The following is a 19,846-nucleotide window of genomic DNA, read 5'->3' as shown; positions in this document are numbered from 1 at the left end:
TTAGGGATGTAGGGAGTGCGAAGTCTGAGCAACTGCGCCAGGGTACTATGACCGTGTTGGAGTATGCTGTCCGATTTAGTGACTTGTCCAGACATGCACCTGCCTTGGTTTCTACAGTCAGAGAGCGAGTCCGTCAATTTATCGAGGGGCTCAACTATGGTATTAGGTTCGAGAGTTCGAGACAGATACCCCATATCAGCAGGTGGTAGAGATTACATGGAGGTTGGAGTGCATGCGGGGCCGTGATAGAGAGGACAGTGAGGCCAAGAGGCCTCGAGGCACTAGATGATTTAGTGATGGCCATGTTGTAGCTACAACCCGTCATGGTAGAGGCTATGTGAGTCGTCTAGTTCACTAAGCACTTCTAGCTTCTAGTGGTGCTCCGGTTGTTCCCAGGTCTTAGTTTGCACACTTTGCTCAACCACTTTATAATGCACCTCCGGCATGGGGTGCCTTCAGCGGTCAGTCTAGCCGACTAGGCCGGAACCAGTCCCAACAGCCATGCCCACCGAGAGCTTGCTTTAACTGTGGTGATACCCGTCACATGGTTAGAGACTGCCTAGACTCAGGAGGGGTGCACCTCCACAGACTACTTAGGCTCCACGGATTCAGTCAGGTCCACAGAATTCTCAGGCCATGATTGCTGCCCCAGTTGCTGCTCTACCCGCACAACTAGCTAGGGGTGGGGGACGGGCGGGTAGAGGTCTCCCTAGAGGGGGAGGCCAGGCCAGATTCTATACTTTTTTGGGTAGGACAGAGGCAGTTGCTTCAGATGTTCCATCTTACATTGCTCCGTAATTGGATATATCTCGTGATTCTTTGAGTTCTTCTATTTATGTGTCCACGCCTGTGGGAGATTCTATTATTGTGAGCCGTGTGTATCGGTCGTGCTTAGTTGTTATTGGTGGTTTTGGGACCAGAGTTGATTTATTGTTACTTAGTTTGGTAGACTTTGATGTTATCTTGGACATGGACTGGTTGTCGCCCTATCATGCTGTCCTGGATTGTCACGCCAAGACTATGATATTGGTTATGCCAGGGTTGCCATAGTTAGAGTGGAGGGATGCTTTAGAATATGTTCTTAGCAGGGTTGTGTCATTTCTAAAAACTCATCGGATGGTTGAGAAGGGGTGTGATGCTTATCTAGCCTTTGTGAGAGATGTCAGTGCTGATACGCTTACCGTTGAGTCAGTTCCGGTAGTAAGAGACTTCCCAGATGTATTTCCAGCGGATCTTCCGGGCATGCCGCCTGACAGAGATATCCATTTTGGTATTGAATTATTGCCAGGCACTCAACTCATTTCTATTCCACCATATCGTATGGCCTCAGCGGAGTTGAAGGAGTTAAATGAGCAGTTGCAAGAGTTGCTTGATAAGGGATTCATTAGGCCTAGTGTGTCATCGTGGGGTGCTCCGGTCTTGTTTGTGAAGAAAAAGGATGGTTATATGCGCATGTGTATTGATTATTGGTAGTTGAACAAGGTTACAGTGAAGAACAAGTATCCACTGCCACACATTGATGACTTATTTGATCAGCTACAGGGGGCCAGAGTGTTCTCAAAGATTGATTTGCGATCAGGTTATCATCAGTGGAAGACTCGGGATCCAGATATTCCGAAGACTGCCTTCAAGACTCGGTGTGGTCACTACGAGTTCCTTGTGATATCATTTGCGCTGACCAACGCCCCAATAACATTTATTCACCTGATGAACAGTGTATTCCAACCATATCTTAATTTATTCATCATTGTATTTATTGACGACATCTTAGTATACTCCCGCAAGTCGGGAAGATCATGAGCAACACCTTAGGATCATGCTTCAGACCTTGAGAGAAAAGAAGTTGTATGCAAAATTCTCAAAGTGTGAATTCTGGCTTGATTCGGTGGCACTTTTGGGTCATGTGGTGTCGGGTGACGGGATCAAGGTAGATCTGAAGAAGATTGAAGTAGTACATCGTTGGCCCAAACCATCTTCAGCCACTGAGATCTGGAGTTTCCTTTGTTTGGCCGGGTATTATCATCGTTTCGTAGATGGTTTTTCATCTATTGCTGCACCTATGACCAGATTAACCAGAAGGGTGCTCCTTTCAGATGGTCCGAGCAATGTGAGGCGAGCATTCAAAAGCTCAAGACTGCTTTGACTACTTGCCTAGTACTGGTGTTGCCTATGGGCTAGGGGTCTTATACTATGTATTGTGATGTGTCACGTGTTGTCCTTGGTGCGGTGTTGATGCAAGATGGTAGGTTGATTGCCTACGCGTCTCGACAGTTGAAGACCCATGAGAAGATTTTCCCGGTCCATGACTTGGAGTTGGCAGCCATTGTTCACGCATTGAAGATCTGGCAACATTATTTGTACAGTGTCCCTTGTGAGGTCTTTACCGACCACCGGAGTCTATAACATCTGTTCAAACAGAAAGATCTTACCTTGCGGCAGCGGATGTGGTTAGAGTTACTTACGAACTATGATATCACCATTCTATATCACCCCAGGAAGGCTAATGTGGTGGTTGATGCCTTGAGTCGAAAGGTAGAGAGCTTGGGTGGTTCAGCTTATCTACCGGCAGTGGAGAATCCATTAGTATTGGATGTTCAAGCCTTAGCCAACCAGTTTTTTAGATTGGATATTTCGAAGCCTAGTCGAGTTCTTGCTTGCATGGTTTCTTGGCCTTCTCTATATAATCGTATCAGAGAGCATCAGTATGATGACCCCCATTTGCTTGTCCTCAAGGACACGGTTCAGCACGACGATGCTGAGGAGGTTTCTATTAGAGATGACGGAGTGTTACCGATGCTGGGCCGATTATGTGTGCCCAATATGGATGGGTTACGTGAGTTGATTCTTCAGGATGCCCACAGTTCACGGTACTTCATTCATCCGGGTGCCGCTAAGATGTATAAGGACTTAAGGCAGCACTATTTGTGGAAGAGGATAAAGAAAGACATAGTGGAATGTGTAGATCGGTGCCTAAATTGTCAACAGGTGAAGTATGAGCACCAGCAGCCGGGTGGTTTGCTTCAACGACTTGAGATTCCCGAGTAGAAATGGTAGCGTGTTACCATGGACTTCATTGTTGGGCTCCCATGTACTTAGAAGAAATTTGATGCGGTATGGGTGATTGCGGACATGTTGACCAAGTCGGCTTATTTCATTCCAATAGTGACTACCTATTCTTCAGAGTAGCTGGCTCAGGTTTATATCCGTGAGATTGTCCGATTTCATGGCGTAATGGTATCCATCATCTCTGGGTACGTAGTTCACATCGCATTTATGGAGAGTTGTGCAGCGTGAGCTAGGCACACGAGTTGAGTTGAGTACAACATTTCACCCTCAGACGGACGAACAGTCTGAGCGCACCATTCATATATTGGAGGATATGCTTCGTGCCTACGTTATGGATTCCGCGGGTTCTTGGGATCAGTTCTTGCCGCTTGTGGAGTTTGCCTACAAAAATAGCTATCAATAGAGTATTCAAATGGCTCCTTATGAGGCCCTATATGGGAGATGGTGTCGTTCTCCAGTTGGGTGGTTTGAGTCGGGTAAGGCTAAGTTATTAGGCATAAATTTGGTTCGATATGCCTTAGAGAAGGTCAAGTTGATCCAGGATCGACTTCGTACATCCCAATCTAGATAGGAGAGTTACGCGGATCGGAAGGTTCATGATGTTGCATTCATGGTTGGAGAGCGAGTCTTGCTTCGGGTTTTACCCATGAAGGGTGTGATAAGGTTCGAGAAGAAGGGCAAGTTGAGCCCTAGGTATATCAGACCTTTTTAGATCCTTGAGAGGATTGGTGAGGTGGCCTACAAGCTTGCATTGCCACTTAGTTTATTTGCAGTTCATCCGGTATTCCATGTCTCTATGCTCCGGAAGTATTATGGTGACCCGTCTCATGTTTTAGACTTCAGCACAGACCAACTGGACGAGGATTTGACTTATATTGAGAAGCCAATGGCTATCTAGGACAGACAGGTTCGAAAGTTGAGATCAAAGAATATTGCTTCAGTGAAGGTTCAATGGAGGGGCCGTCCGGTCGAGGAGGCGACCTGGGAGACCGAGCACGACATGCGGAGTCGTTACCCTCATCTATTCACCACTTCAGGTATATCCTTATGCACGTTCGAGGACGAACGTTTGTTTTAAGAGGGGGAGAATATAATGACTCGACCGGTCGTTTGTGCAATTTCTCCCCGCTGCCCCTTTTTATGCTTCACACATATGTGTTTATGACTCTATAACTTGCGGGATTTGTTAGTTTCGTCCCGGAAAACTTTCAGGTTGATTCGGGCCCTTTGATTCACGGCTTAGAAGTTTAAATTAGAAAATATTGACCAAACTTTAACTTTGGTGAAAATGACCCCAGAACTATGTTTTGATGGCTACGATAGCTTCTTAATGTGATTTCGAACTTGGGTGTAACTCCAAAATCGATTTCAAAAGTGTGTAGGTTGATTTGCCGATATTTGGCAATTTGAAGTTAGAAAAGTTTAATCGTAGGTTGACTTTAGATATCGAGCTCGGTATTTGATTTTGGGACTTGGAATAGGTCTGTTATGGTATTTTGAACTTGTCTGCAAAATTTGGCTTTGTTTGGAGTTGATTTGATAGGATTCGGACGTTTAGTTGTAACTTTAGAAATTCTTGAACTTTACTTTGAAATTCATATGTTTTAGTGTTCGATTCATAGTTTTTGTTGTTATTTTTGTATTTTGATCACGCGAGCGAGTTCATATGATATTTTTAGACTTGTGTGGATGTTTGATTTGGAGCCAAGAGGGCTCAGATGAGTTTTGGACATGTTTCGGAATGGTTTTGAACTGAAATTGGACTACTGGTGCTGCTGGTGCTCAGGTATCGCAATTGCGAAGGTGAAAGATGTCGCAATTGTGACATCCCCTTCACAATTGCGAAGATTGCTAGACTTTTCCATAGTTCGCATTTGGTACTAGGGCTAGCATTTGCGATTCCCTCCAGTTCGCAATTGCGAAGACTCTATCGCAATTGCGATGATTTTTTAGGCTTTCAGGGTTTGCAAATGCGAGCCTTGTTCCGCAATTGCGAGGGTTCGCAAATGTGAATCATGTGTCGCAAATCCGATATCTGCAGCTGGTACAAAGGGCTGGGAGACAGAATTTTTGAAAATATTCTCTCATTTTTGAACCCAAGACTCGGTAGGAGGCGATTTGAAGAGGGGATTTTCACCTACAAACTTTGGGTAAGTGATTCTAATCTATTTCTAATCATATTCCATCAATATATATATTAGATTTTAACATCAAAATCATGTGAATCAAAGTGAAAATTTGTGAAACTTTTTCAAGTTTTTGAAAAAAATAAGAATTTGCGTTTTGAGAGTCGATTTGGATGCGGATTTTGAAACTAATCACATATATGAACTCATGGGGTCATGGTTAGTCGGAATCTACCATTGGACCCGGGTTTTGACCGGGCGAGCCCCGGTTTGACTTTTGTTGACTTTTTGAAAAAGTGTAAAGATCATAGTTTTATCTCTTGTAATTGATTTCCCTTGCATTGTTTGATGATATTAAGTCGATTTTGGTTAGATTTGAGCCGTGTGGAGGCGAGTTTTAGGGGAAAGCTATTTTTGAGTGTTGAATTGGTCTAATTGAGGTAAGTATCTTGTCTAACTTTGTGTGAGAAAACTACCCCTTAAGACTTGGGATTGATTATGTCTTTTGTGCTATGTGAAAGCTGTGTACGGAAGGTGACGAGTAGGTACACGAGTTGTACGTGGTAATTGACCGGTTTAGGCTACTTAGACTATTTTCATGCTTTAATTGAAATGCCATATCATGTTCTAAATTCTCATAGTCAATCTATCCTTATTAGTGTTAGTCTATCCTTATATGCTTTAATTGACTTGTTTAACACTTGTTCTATATCCTACTTGATAAATTGCTCTCATGATTTAGTTAAACTTGTTGCCTCTTTTATTGTTACATGCTATCTCTACATTATTAAGTATCATTATTTAAAGTTATTGATCGTGTTATCTCCTTCATTATTGATTATTATTACTTGGAGTTATTGTTCATGTTATCCCTTTCATTATTGATTTTTATTATTTGAAGTCATTGTTATATGTTATCTCTTCCATTGTGAGTTATTCTTATTTAATATCGTGGTTATACATTATCTCATTGTTGAGTTATTGGTGTTGAAGTTGTGAAAGTAGTTATCACGTTGAAGCGAAATTATTATTTTTGAAACATCTTCTTTGTTGAGCATTTTACATTCATTGTTATTGTTGATATTCTTGTACCCGCTTTGGTGGAGTCATGGGCTATTGTTGTGAAAATATTGATATTGTTGATTATTGGCAAGTTGTAATATATGGGCACTTGTGGTACGAGTTGTGATTGTGATGTGCTATTGACGCGCATGCGGTGGTATAAGGCTTGGGATTAATGTGCATGCGGCGGTATAAGGTGGGACTTATATACGTGTTGCGTGTAGGAGACTTACGTGATGCCATACGGGATCATACGGTGGGCTAAAGTGCGTGTAGATATTTCGTGAAAAAATTATTTTCAAAATCTATTTCAAATGTAAGGCTCATACGACGGTATAAGAAAATATTGTGAATTGTGAATACGAGGCGGTGCCTCGGTTGTGATTGTTGATATATATATACACAAGACGGTATCTCGGTGGTGATTCTTATTGTACACGAGGCGGTACCTTATTGTGATTCTTGTTGTTTTGTTCTTCCTGTTTTTGTCAGTTATTGTCCGTATATGGTTATTGTGTTTCTATTTAGCGGATATCTTTATGTTATTTCGTGCTTACAATTTTGGCATTTGTTCATGCCGTTAAATGTTCGCATCAGCTATTTCTCTGCTTTTCATTATTTATCCTTATTGCGTTTCATACTGTTTATTTATATCCTAGTAGGTGCCATGACCTAGCTTCGTCACTACTCTACTGAGGTTAGGCTTGATACTTACTAGGTATCGTTGTGATGTACTCATACTACGTTTTTGCACATTTGTTTTGCAGATCCAGGCACATATGCCCGTGCCGGTCATTAGTAATCAACTGTTAGCTGCGTTACGGAGATTTCAAGGTATGCCTGCTCGGCGTCCGCAGGCCTCGGAGTCACCTTCCTTTACCTTTACTATTGTTGTATTTTTCATTGAGACAGTGATGTAGTAGACACTCTAGTATGACTCTATATAGTTTATGACTCAGTTCCATCAATCTTGGGGAGTGTATTGTTATTGATTCTGTTTTTCGGAAGTTTACATTAGTTACTCAGCCTTGTTTTAGAATCTCTTAATTATTTCCATCAAGTTATTATTAACTGTTAGGCTTACCTAGTCGCGCCATCACAACATCTTACGGAGGAAAATTTAGATCGTCACAATTATATACCATATGAATGTGTGTGGGAATAAATGTGATACGGTCCCTACTATAAAGCAACTTTTAAAAGCTGAGAGCACATGGAATGAAGATGCTTAGTCTATGGAACTAACCTTTAGAATAATAGACAGAAAATATTGCATAGACATTTCGGCAAACCACTATAATCCATGATATTACAATCCCATATGAAAAAATATGTAGGGAAAAAGGCAAAGGCCAAACGGGAAGCACTCAACAAAATCTCACACTAGAATATGAATAGACAACTGCATAACACTTTGTGTTTGCTTCTGGGTCATGTTAGAATTCAGCAACATTGTACTATGGGCAACAAAACAATCAAACCACGTCTTTTTTTTTCTTTTTCTTATTGAAAGTAATTCTAAAGAATTTCATTAATTTAAGACAGTTATAGTTATGATCACCATCCATTGGGACTTTAGTTGCCAGCCCCAGCCCGTAATTAGGTCACCAACTTCCTATTTTATCTAGCAGGCACGTGTCGCGCTTTAACTTTGTGTAAGGATCATATGGTCCACATTGTTCTCTGAAGTAAGCAAGCACAAGCATGTATGCAATAGTTATCCAAATCAAGAACCAAAAAGAGAATGGAAAGGCTGGGCCTAAGTCTCCCCTGTTCTGCTCCATTCTGATGAAGATATGATTATGATGAGTCTTGAAAGTTGAAATTTTACACAGCCTGTCAAAAGCACCCAAATAATGGAGCGGTCACTTGGTCAGTGGGCACAAAATTAAATGAAGGCATATGCTGCAAACACATGCCATTGTCATTCCCTTGCCCACCCTGCACATGCTTCCTGTCGGTCCCATATCTACACAATCCCTCCCTTTATTCTTTAAATATCTCTAACCATTAACCAACTCAATATCTTACATCACCAAACCGTTATCACCTCAATAATCACAAACCAAAAGAAAGACAACTTTGGAAAACATAAGTACTATGGTATTGTTAAACAATCAGCAAGCATCTCTAACAACTTCTTAAAACCTATGATTTTGCTAATAATAAACTCTAATATTATTAAGTTATTACTGCGTGGAGGGTGGTTGAGTTGCCAATGTAACACATTGGAGATGTCGTGGGCAGGTGGTGAGGTGGTCGTTGGTAAGGCCGGCTGCCTGCATGAAGGAGTGTATTACCGTCGGACCGACGTACCGGAAACCTCTCTTCACCATATCTTTGCTTATGCTTTCAGATTTTGAGGTCTTTACTGGAATTTTGTTACAGGCCTTGTATTGTGTTGATATGGGCTTGTTGTTCACAAATCCCCACAGATACTTGTTGAAGGAACCGAATTCCTTCTTGATCTGTAAACAAAATCGAGAAATAATCAAATTAAACATGAGCATGTAAAAGTCATTAAATTGAGGTTCATATTTCATGGTAAGAATCACAAGCATGTAACAGTATGATAAGTTTAACATTTCTCAAATCAAATGCTTATTTAATAAAATGAGTTGTTCATTTTTATTGACCTGTATTTTGGATGGAAAGATATTAAAGGGAATTGTTAATACATGTATTACTTTCTTGTCTATGTCGAGGACAGATATGTTATTCTGATTCCATGTGGGGGCATGTGGTTAGGTAATTAAGAGGTGTTCGCTATATGCATGATCTGTCACTAAAAACACATTAATTAATTTGAGACAATGTCAACTAATCTATGCTTCCTACAAGGGTATCATAATGTCATGTGAATTGTGGTGATTATACAAATGTTGGAAACACTGAAAAGGAAAAGACAGTTCAAAAATTAATTAGTGGTTTTTGCAAAGCTAAAGTTAGGTGATTACCTCCAAGATTCTGTTAGAGTTGTCAACAGCTCCACGGACTTGGCTCAGCTCTATGCTATAATCGGCACTTGTTGAAGTTATTTTCCTTTCATTGTACTTTGAAGCAATTTCCGGATCAAATCCTGAAAATGCATCCCTGTATAGAAAAGCATGCAAAATACAGTTAAGATCTCTGAAGTTCTTAATGTCTTTCCAGAAACAAATGATAAACAGAGGAATTGTGCCAAGAAAAGAAAAAACCCACCTGAAATCTTGCCTTTTCTTTAATACTGAAGCCCAGTCTGATCCAACTTGTGCACCAGTTAACACCAACAATTCAAACAGCAGACTGCATATACACAATAGAGAAATAAATCCCAAAATTATACTGATATATGTCTCTATTACCACCAAAAAGAGAGGGGGAAGGGGGTTGAAAGAAGGTTCTCCCATTGTTCCACTTTGTTAAGCATTATTTTCTTATTAGTCCATTTATTTCTATATTTTCTTTATTGAAAGCTTTTATAGCCACACAAATATTATGACATATTTGAGTTAAAACCTTTTGTACCAACACAAATGTTATCACATGTTTCATAAAACAAATTTTAAAAATTTTCATTTTTTCTTAAACTCGGTGTCAAACTATGTCAAACAAATTGAATGGAGGGAGTATTACTTACTTATCATCATGTACAGGAACTCCCCATTCCTCATCATGGTATTTAATATAGAGAGGGTCTGAAAACACAACAAAATAACAGAAAATTAGTTCCATTTGTAATTAGCATAACACAGGATCAATAATAACTCCTGAACAATTCTTTCTGGTTCATGTTCTTTTTTCTTAAAAATTAGAAGTAAAGTGAAAATTACCCGAATTAGCTGTGATAAAGCTGCATCTTTTTTCTTCTCGAGGATTGGAGTTGGTGGAAGCAGAAGCAGGAGAAGAGGAAAAGTCAGCTGCAGAGACTTTGCCTTCAAACTTAGCTGACTTTGTTCTTCCATAATGAGCTATTCTCATTTTCCTTTGGACTTGCATGTTGGCTACTTGTTCCCTTCTTGCTGCTGCAATGCTTCCTGGTGCCTCAACTATCAAAGAAGAAGAGCATTTCAACAAGGAATTTTCCGCACAAGGTATTCCACTGGAATTCTTGGACTTCTTCACTAAATATGTGGATTTAGTAGTGTCTTTTGGTGACACTGCTCTCTCAGCACTAGAATTCAAGCCATTAGGATTATTATCCCTCATAATTGCTGGCTGTCTAGGTGATTTGATTTTAGGAGAGATAGGAGGAGTTGTCACGAAAGGCTTTATTTTTGCACTAATTTTGTTGTTATTGTTACAATTAGTAGTACTTGGAGGAGAAATATCAATTCTTGGTGATGACAAAGGGTGTAATGCTGCAGCAGAAGAAATCTTGGTTGGTGAATTTTTTAGGGAATTGCGGCGTTCCAAGAGAGGGACTTGATTCCTATTTGGTTGAAGAACAGGGCGACCATTGATATGAGAGATGGTTTGTGTTGTAATATTATCAGCACTACTGCTCCTCTGCAATTTGGAATTAGATGAACACATCTTTTTAATCTATAAAGTACTTGACTAGCTTTGTTATTTTCTTGAAGAAGAATGAATGGAAGAGTGAAGAAAGAAAGAGCAAAAGAAGTAGAACAAATGAGAGTTGAGGTTAATGTATGGAGAAGGTGATCAATCTCAAAGGGATTAAGAGGAAGGAGAGAGTTTAGAAATAAGGAAAGAATGTGGGGGATTTTATAAATGCTGGAAGGAGTTGGGGGCTCTATGATTTGTGTGGGGGGAGGGGGGAGGGGGTAGGGGGCCAGGAGAACAGGTATTAGGGGAAGTTGTTAACTTTGGAACGTGGAGGGGTTGGGGTCTAGCATACACACTCTCTTTTAGGGGTACTTTTTGGGTTTAAGGTGACCACGAGGGATGACAGTAACACAATCCTTACTCGTATCTGCATCTGCATTTTTCAGGGCTTAAAATATAGGTTAAGTTATTTTATGTATTCCGCACAAATGTACGAGTAAATCCCAAGAAATTGACCCAATTTATATTTTATAGGCTGTATCATATTCGATCTGAACAGTTACGATAATACTTTCAAAAGTGATTCTCAAAGGGAAAACTTAGGCTATTCAAGAAGAATCACAACAATTCCCCCAATGTAACGATCTGGCCGGTCGTTTTGAGTATTACAACCCCGCTTCCCCCTTTACTGCTCAAATTGTACTTTACAGTTATTGTGCGAATTGCTGGGGTAATTGGTTTGGGTCCGGTGAGGTTTTGGAATGAATTGGAACACTTAGTTCCAAGGTTTAAAGTTTAAGTTAATATAGTGACCGGATGTCGACTTATGTGTGAACGACCTCAGAATTTAATTCCGATGATTCCAATAGCTCCGTATGGTAATTTTGGACTTAAGAGCGTGTCCGAAAAATTATTTGAAGGTCCGTAGTGGAATTAGGTTTGAAATGCCGAAAGTTGAATTTTTAGGAAGTTTAACCGGGGAGTTGACTTTTTGATATCGAGGTCGGAATCCGATTCTGGAAATTGAAATAGCTCCATTATGTCGTTTATGACTTGTGTACAAAATTTGAGATCAATCGGACGTGAATTGATAGGTCCGGAGTCGTTTGTAGAAACTAGAAATTTCAAAGTTCATTAGGCTTGAATTGGGGTATAATTCATGGTTTTAGCATTATTTGAGGGTTCGACTAAGTCCGTATGATATTTTAGGACTTGTTGGTATATTTGGTTGAGGTCCCGAGGGGTTCGGGTGAGTTTTGGATGATTAACGGATCATTTTTGGCCTTGGTGAGATTGCTGATTTCTGTTGCTGCATTTTTCGGATTTTCTCTTTCGCGTTCGCGAGTGGGCCCTCGCATTCGCGAAGAGGAATTTGTGGCAGGCAGGATTTACTCTTTGCGTTCGCGAGGAGGTTTCGCGTTCGCGAGGAGGTCTCGCGTTTGCGAAGAGAAGCTGGGTTGTGCATCGCGTTCGCGAAGGAAAACATAGTGGGCATGGACTTTTGCCTTCGCGTTCGCGAAGAAGGGCTCCGTAAAGCATCGCGTTCGCGAAAAGCAAATGTTGGAGCTCGGATTGAGGCGATATTTGGGAGATTTTCAGAAGAAACAACTGGGTAAGTGTTCTTAACTCAATATTGATTAAATTACCCGAATCCATGATTGTTTTTAGCATTTAATTGGTGAATTAAGTTGGAAAAATTTGTGAAAACTGTCTTGGTTTAATTTGGAGATTTGAGGGTTGAGTTGATGTCGGATTTGAGTAAAATTTATATGGTTGGACTCGTGGTTGAATGAGTGTTAATATTTTATAACTTTCGTCGGATTCCGAGACGTGGGCCCCACAGGTATTTTTGGGGCGTAATCTTAGATTTTGATGAAATATTAGTATTTTGATATGGAATTAATTCCTATAAAATTTGTGGGCTGAATCAAATTAATTGTGACTAGATTCGAGCCGTTTGGATGTTGATACACACAGAGTGGAATTGCTGGAGCATTGCTTAAGTTGCTCGACATTGGATTTGGTTTGTTCGAGGTAAGTGACTCTTCTAATCTTGGAGTTGAGGGTATGAATCCTGAATATATGTATTTTGTGAATTGTTAGTAGGTGACGCACATGCTAGGTGACGGACGTGTGGGCGTGCACTATAGAAATTATGACGTAATTGTTTATGTGAAATTTTATAGTTAAATAATCTTGACATTTTCCATGCGATTTTATGTGTTAAAGAAATTGAGCTGAGAAGCATATTAGAAATCATGTTGAGGCCATGTGCCAGTATTATTGGGACCCTCAGAGGTCATATTGCTGTGAATTATTGTGTTAAATTAAAAATTCATACTCAGTCATATTCATTTCATTGCATATCATAACTCAGTTTTATGACTCTATTTTAATGCATATAAATATTTTGGGTCGAATGCCCTGTTTTACTGAGATGCCCGAGTGGCTTGAGAGGTTTATGACTGAGTGAGGCCGAGGGCCTGATTTATGTTGCATATTTATGGGATCGGGCTGCACGCCGCAGTATGTTGCATATTTATGGGATCGGGCTTCACGCCGCAGCATGTTTGATATCGGCTGAGGGCCTGATTTGTGAGGATGAGTGTGGATCGGGACTGCCCGCCTGCAACATATTTATGACTGAGTGAGGCTGAGGGCCTGATTTGTGAGGATGGGTGTGGATCGGGGCTGCCCGCCTGCAGCATACTTTATGATTATAGCACGTGAGTTGTCCGTGCAGCACGTGAGTTGTCCGTGCAGATTATAGCGCTTGGGCTGTAGGAGCCTCTCCGGAGTCTGTACACACCCCCAATGAGCGCAGGTACCTACTGAATGCGAGTGCCGAGTGCTGAGTGACTGGGAGGCATGAGTGATTGTGAGGTATGCCTGAGTGGCAAGAGTGATTGGGAGGTATGCCCGAGTGGCAAGAGTGATTGGAAGGTATGCCCGAGTGGCAAGAGTGATTGTGAGGTATGGCCGAGTGGCACGAGTGACTGTGAGGTTTTGCCCGAGGGGCTGTATATGAGTGATGTTCTGCCCGAGGGGCTATTTATGATCTTATCATTGAGTTGCATTGCATTGGCATGCACACATGACATACATGCATAGAGATGTATTTTTTCGTCCTGTACCGCATCACATCATTCTCAATTTTTCACACATTGTTGACAGATGGGCATAGTGATGCATTTGTTTTTACACGGGTTATTCGGAAGGAAAATGAAACATCTTATTTATTATTGACAAGATTTTAGGATAAATATAGTTTTCAAACTATTCATATTTTTGGCAACTCCAGCAAACGATTTGGTTTTTTTTTCACTGATGTATTTGAAAAAAAGAACTACTATTTTAGAAATTATGGTTTGGCTGGGTATTTTATCCCTGAGTTACTTCTAGCATTATTTGCTTTATGTTGTAATGGATTGTTGTGGACTATTGGTTTTGGACCCGACCTTGGTGGAAGCTCGTCACTACTTTCAACCTACGGCTAGGTTTGTTACTTACTCAGTACATGGGGTCGGTTGTACTGATACTATACTTATGCACATTGCGTGTAGATGTTGGCTGCTGTGCTCAATGGTTGCGGGACTTGAAGATGTACCTGCGTCCCTATTGTAGCTGCCTTTTGTTCAGGGTAGCCTTAGATTTATAAAAGTTCTGTTTATGTATTATTCAAACAGACTATATATTATTTCATTTTCGCTTTGTATATTCTATTCTTAGAAGCTCATGATTTGTACTACCAGTTCTTGGGGAATGTATAAGGTTAAAATAATTATTTACTTAAATTTTTTTAGTAATTGTTATTGGAATTGGATAGTTGAAAGTTGGCTTACCTAGCGGGTTGGGTTAGGTACCATCATGACTAGTTGGATTTTGGGTCGTGACAAGGTGGTATCGGAGCTCTAGGTTCATAGGTTCTACAAGTCATGAGCAAGTTTCCAGTAGAGTCTTGCGGATAGGTATGATGACATCCATACTTATCTTCGAGAGGCTACAGGGCATTTGGGATATATACTTCCCATTTTTCTTTTTTTATCGTGCGAGATTGATTCAGCTTGAGATATAAACTCTTTGAATTCCTTCCACGTATTCGTATGCGCACATGAGCGCTCAGTATCAGGTGTGCATCGCCGAATTGTGATTCTATGAACGAGGTTCGAGGTGAGTATTCTGTGTTTTGGTGATGGGCCAGTCTGGAGGACTTGAGGCCAGGTTTAGACCGCAGCTTAGGCTCGGTAGCTTCAGTTGTAACCTGTACATTTGGATTCATATGTCTGGTAATGACCCTACAGTGGAATTTGTGGCTCGATGAGCAGTGGAATGGCGGTATAATGGGTATGATGTAACCGCTGGATGTGTTAAGACGATTTGAATGTGACGAGAAGTGTTTCCTTGAAATGTAAAGAAATGGCCATGGGATGCTTGATTTTCATTTTAATGTGACGCACAGTCTCGAGTATGAATGTTTTGAAGGATCTTTTATATTGCTAAATTTTGGGGTAAATTAAATTCTCATGTCTGGGTAATGAGTTTGGACGCAGATTGGCTAAGTGATTGCATAGTAATTGTGACTGCGAAAAGATATAACAAGATATCAGATTGAGGCTAAGCAGGTGGATTATCCCCTGCGGAGTAATCTATGTAGGAGTATTTCTTATGATGTGAGTGGAGAGTTTCTTTTCTGCCGACGGGGTGTATGGGTGGAGATTTGAATTTGAATCTGGCTGATAAAGTTGACTCGAGTGTCAAGAGAATAAATGCAAGCTTAGTGGATGATTGAGGTATTTTATGGTTGGCATTGTATGAGCTTGAGAATAATTTTTGTTTGAACCGACTGCGGTATTATGACAGTAATAGAGTGTGGATATTGCGAGTTATCTAGTGTTTAAATTTATGGCTTTGAGCCAAGTGGGGGAGTCTGCTATTGACAATTTGATTTTAGGGTTAGGTGTTAAATTTTAATTTTGGTCTGAGGCATACTTGTGGGTTAGCTATGACTTGCAGAAGTTGAGATAGAGGATAACTCGAATAAGGAAATTTTTGGTTAAGGATTATATTTCACGTATGAGTAAATAAAATTTGCGGGATGAGTGAGTTGTAATTGGTGAATGATGTAGTGCGCACGGAGTATGAATTTGATATGTGGTGTTAAAGTAGAGTTACTTCTTTGAGTGTTGTGGTGCTAATGGGGCACGTGTCTTTTGGCCCATTTGGGCGGTGCAATTAGATTTAAGCAAAGTGGGTGACTCCCGAGAAGATTCCAGTGGGTTTGAGAATTATATATAGCAATTGAGAATGTTTCCGGACTTGTGTATGGATTCTACATTTTTGTGTAAGGAAGGTAAGAAGAACAATTTTAAATTCACATAATGTATTCTCAGAGTGAGTGTTGTAGTTGTGGTATTTTTGAAGGTGCTTAAGAAGAATACAATTGCTTATGGGTCGTAGGGCGTTATGGTTCTATGCTAATGTTGTGGGGTAAGTTGTGGTTAAAGATTATGGTATTTTAGCAAGATGAAGTATCAATCTGAAGACAAATTCGGAAGGGACTTGGAGAAATAGGACAACTTGGTAGTAGGTTGGATCAGTATGGTAATGGATATGATCGGTTCTTTGAGTACTTATGATGTGGGGGTTTTCTACAGGTGCTTTGTGGAAATACACCTGGACTTGGCGACCTGCGTGGCTTGGTCGAGTTAGAGGAATTTAGTTTTAAGGGCTTGATTATGTGCAAATGGATTCCAAAGTATTCTTGATGGTTTTTACCGGTGTGGAGAACGTGTTATGTATTGTGATTTTCTCCTGAAAAGAAGCAAGAGAAAGGTTTCTAACTAAAATGGTATGTAAATTATTGGTGACTCAAAGTTGATAGTAAGATTCTTGTGCTTTTCACATGATAGCAATATAGATGTTACGTGTTGTACGAAAGCTAGATTTTCATGTACAAGGTGGCAGTACAGTCTTGAAGAGAAGGTAACGAATGTTGGACAACATGGACGGTTTCAAATAACTAGATAAATACTATTACTACTTGGTGTTGTATGAGAAAGGGGCGGAATTCAGAAGGCACATTGTATTTTTTTTTTCTTACGGAGGTATAAATTAGTATTGCGGTACTCACATGGTTGATAGACTGCTAATGTTCAAATATTATCAATTGGCACGGAAGGACTTTTAAAGTATTTCTCGTGGGATGATCATGTATGAGAGAGTTATTAGGCATTCGGGCGGTGGAGATGGAATCAAATATGGTGATTCGCGTGTTCTATGGATTTGGAGATTGGGAGTTCTCAGGAGCGGATTGTTTCATGGTTGTGGACTCTGAAGTTGTGGCCGAAGCTAGCCATATGATAGAATGTGTTATGATTCAATCATTATGGATTTTCAGAAGAATTTTTATCTATTTGTGGGTAACCCGAGTTGATTTGGGGGTCCATAGGTAGGCCCAATTAAGATGTGTATTCTACACCGAGCCGGAATGGTTGGCTCCATACTGCTATTATTGAGAGATGTGTCATTTAGTTGATGTTGAACTTATTCTTATTCTCAAATGATCTGGGAGTTATTCCTTTATGCTACGAGGAGTTGTGATTCATTGGTTATGTGCACAGATAGTGCAGTTCTGTTTGAGCTTTGTAGCGAAATTTGAGTGTGATGAGTAATTGGGTATTGCATGATCGATAGCGTAATGGTTATGTCCTTTCAAGTTTTTGTGTAGTATTTTTATCATTTGCCTCTCCGTCGTCATTAAATTGGAGTAGGGTGGCTCGGAGTATATAATATGAACCTCGTGTTAGAATCGGGTGATGGTCCTACGGTGTATGATGAATTTTCAGCGTTTCGTTGTAGAAGTACTTGTTAATATGGCGGGGCAGTTCTCTCACTTGAGTCATTTTCCATGACTGGGTACATTTGAATTGTTGCGTATTAGTGCACGGATGGCACGAGTTGTGGCTCCGAGTTATATTGGTGCGGTATGTTTGTGGAGTAGTTATGTTTAGTCATATAAGGTCATTGGACCTTGAATGGGTACTATCGGGTTTAATTTCGATATATTCAAGAGTATAATATTGAAATACGGCTCAGAAAATGATTATGGTTCCGGTTGGGGCAAGAGACCTCCATGACTTGTTGGTCTGATAAAGGGTTTCGAGATTCTGCGTGTTTCTTTTATTATCAACAGTGTACGAAGGTTTTGGGATGAGGTTTGGTTCGATATGGGTTTAATACCAGTATGCGGTTGGTTTTGGAGTAGTCACTGCGATCAGGAATGGTGCTACGAGCATGCAAGTTGTGTAATATGTTGGGTGATTATATCCGTGGTTATAGTTATAGCTCGATGTAGCTTATTCGGACTTATACAGTGTGTAAATGTAATATTCGTGTCTTGAAAGAAATTTTAAAGGTTGGAAATTAAACTCCAAGGTTTATGGGCTAAGGTTAAATTAATGATTTTCAGTTGCATTGTGTAGTCAAGCCTATGTGGGATAGGGTGACGTGGGTTCACCCCCGAGTACGTGTGTGGTAAGATAGAACAGTGATTTGATGGCTTGGAAACAACTCTTGGCACGTTCGAGGACGGACATATGTTTAAGTGGGGGAGAATGTAACGATCCGGCCGGTCGTTTTGAGTATTACAACCCCGCTTCCCCCTTTAATGCTCAAATTGTACTTTACAGTTGTTGTATGAATTGCTGGGGTAATTGGTTCGGGTCCGGTGAGGTTTTGGAATGAATTGGAATACTTAGTTCCAAGGTTTAAAGCTTAAGTTAAAATAGTGACCGAATGTCGATTTATGTGTGAACGACCTCGGAATTTAATTCTGATGATTTCAATAGCTCCGTATGGTTATTTTGGACTTAGGAGCGTGTCCGGGAAATTATTTGGAGGTCCGTAGTAAAATTAGGCTTGAAATGCCGAAAGTTAAATTTTTGGAAAGTTTGACCGGGGAGTTGACTTTTTGATATCAAGGCCGGAATCTGATTCTGGAAATTGGAATAGCTCCGTTATGTCGTTTATGACTTGTGTGAAAAATTTGAGGTCACTCAGACGTGAATTGATAGGTTCCGGAGTCGTTTGTAGAAACTAGAAATTTCAAAGTTCATTAGGCTTGAATTGGAGTGTAATTCATGGTTTTAGCGTTGTTTGAGGTAATTTAAGGGTTCGACTAAGTCCGTATCATGTTTTAGGACTTGTTGGTATATTTGGTTGAGGTCCCAAGGGGCTTGGGTGAATTTTGGATGTTTAACGGATCTTTTTTGGCCTTGGCGAGATTGTTGATATCTGTTGCTGCATTTTTCGGATTTTCTCTTTCGCATTCGCGAGTGGGCCCTCGCGTTCGCGAAGAGGAATTTGTGGTAGGCAGGATTTACTCTTCGCGTTCGCGAGGAGGTCTCGCGTTCGCGAAGAGAAGCTGGGTTGTGCATAGCGTTCGCGTATGGGGTATCGCGTTCGCGAAGGGAAACATAGTGGGCATGGACTTTTGCCTTCGCGTTCGCGAAGAAGGGTTCCGTAAAGCATCGCGTTTGCGAACAGTGTCTCGCATTCGCGAAGAGTAAATGTTGGGAAGCACATTTTGTGCTTCGCGAACGCGAGGGACCTGCCGCGTTCGCGAAGAAGAGAGGTCTGGACAGAAAGTTTAAGTTTAGAAAATGGGACTTCGTCCCATTTTCCATTTTTAACGATTTGGAGCTCGGATTGTGGCGATTTTTTGGGAGATTTTCAGAGAAAACAACGGGGTAAGTGTTCTTAACTCAATATTGATTAAATTACCCGAATCCATGGTTGTTTTTAGCATTTAATTGATGAATTAAGTTGGAAAAATTTGTGAAAACTCTCTTGGTTTAATTTGGAGATTTGAGGGTCGAGTTGGTGACGGATTTGAGTAAAATTTATATGGTTGGACTCGTGGTTGAATGGGTGTTAATATTTTGTAACTTTCGTCGGATTTCGAGACGCGGGCCCCACAGGTATTTTTGGGGCGTAATTTCGGATTTTGTGGAATTATTAGTATTTTGATATGGAATTAATTCCTATAAAATTTTTGGGCTGAATCAAATTAATTGTGACTAGATTCGAACCGTTTGGAAGTTGAT

General features: G+C 40.5%; 1 protein-coding gene across 1 annotated transcript; it reads right to left on the bottom strand.

Moving 5' to 3' along the window:
* Positions 1-7,513: 7,513 nt before the first annotated feature.
* LOC104119276 (uncharacterized) lies at positions 7,514-10,940 on the bottom strand. The gene is made up of 5 exons (XM_009630727.4): positions 10,067-10,940; positions 9,874-9,931; positions 9,456-9,539; positions 9,212-9,347; positions 7,514-8,722 (listed from the first exon to the last, which is right to left on the bottom strand). Exons 1-5 carry the CDS (start codon positions 10,767-10,769, stop codon positions 8,444-8,446), a joined length of 1,260 nt encoding a protein of 419 aa, XP_009629022.1. The 5' UTR covers positions 10,770-10,940; the 3' UTR covers positions 7,514-8,443.
* Between the last annotated feature and the right edge of the window lie 8,906 nt (positions 10,941-19,846).

Source organism: Nicotiana tomentosiformis, chromosome 1 (genome assembly GCF_000390325.3).
Source record: "Nicotiana tomentosiformis chromosome 1, ASM39032v3, whole genome shotgun sequence".
In the NCBI taxonomy this organism is placed as follows: Eukaryota; Viridiplantae; Streptophyta; class Magnoliopsida; order Solanales; family Solanaceae; genus Nicotiana; species Nicotiana tomentosiformis.
Note: the sequence above shows the minus strand (reverse complement) of the source record. Positions and strands in the feature narration are given on the sequence as shown.

Excerpts from the sequence above, each read along its gene's own strand:
- LOC104119276 (XM_009630727.4), bottom strand. The coding sequence starts at position 10,769 with ATGTGTTCATCTAATTCCAAATTGCAGAGGAGCAGTAGTGCTGATAAT. Across the intron at positions 9,932-10,066 it reads CTTTATCACAGCTAATTCGG|ACCCTCTCTATATTAAATAC; the intron begins GTAATTTTCACT and ends TTGTGTTTTCAG. Across the intron at positions 9,540-9,873 it reads GTTCCTGTACATGATGATAA|TCTGCTGTTTGAATTGTTGG; the intron begins GTAAGTAATACT and ends GTGTATATGCAG.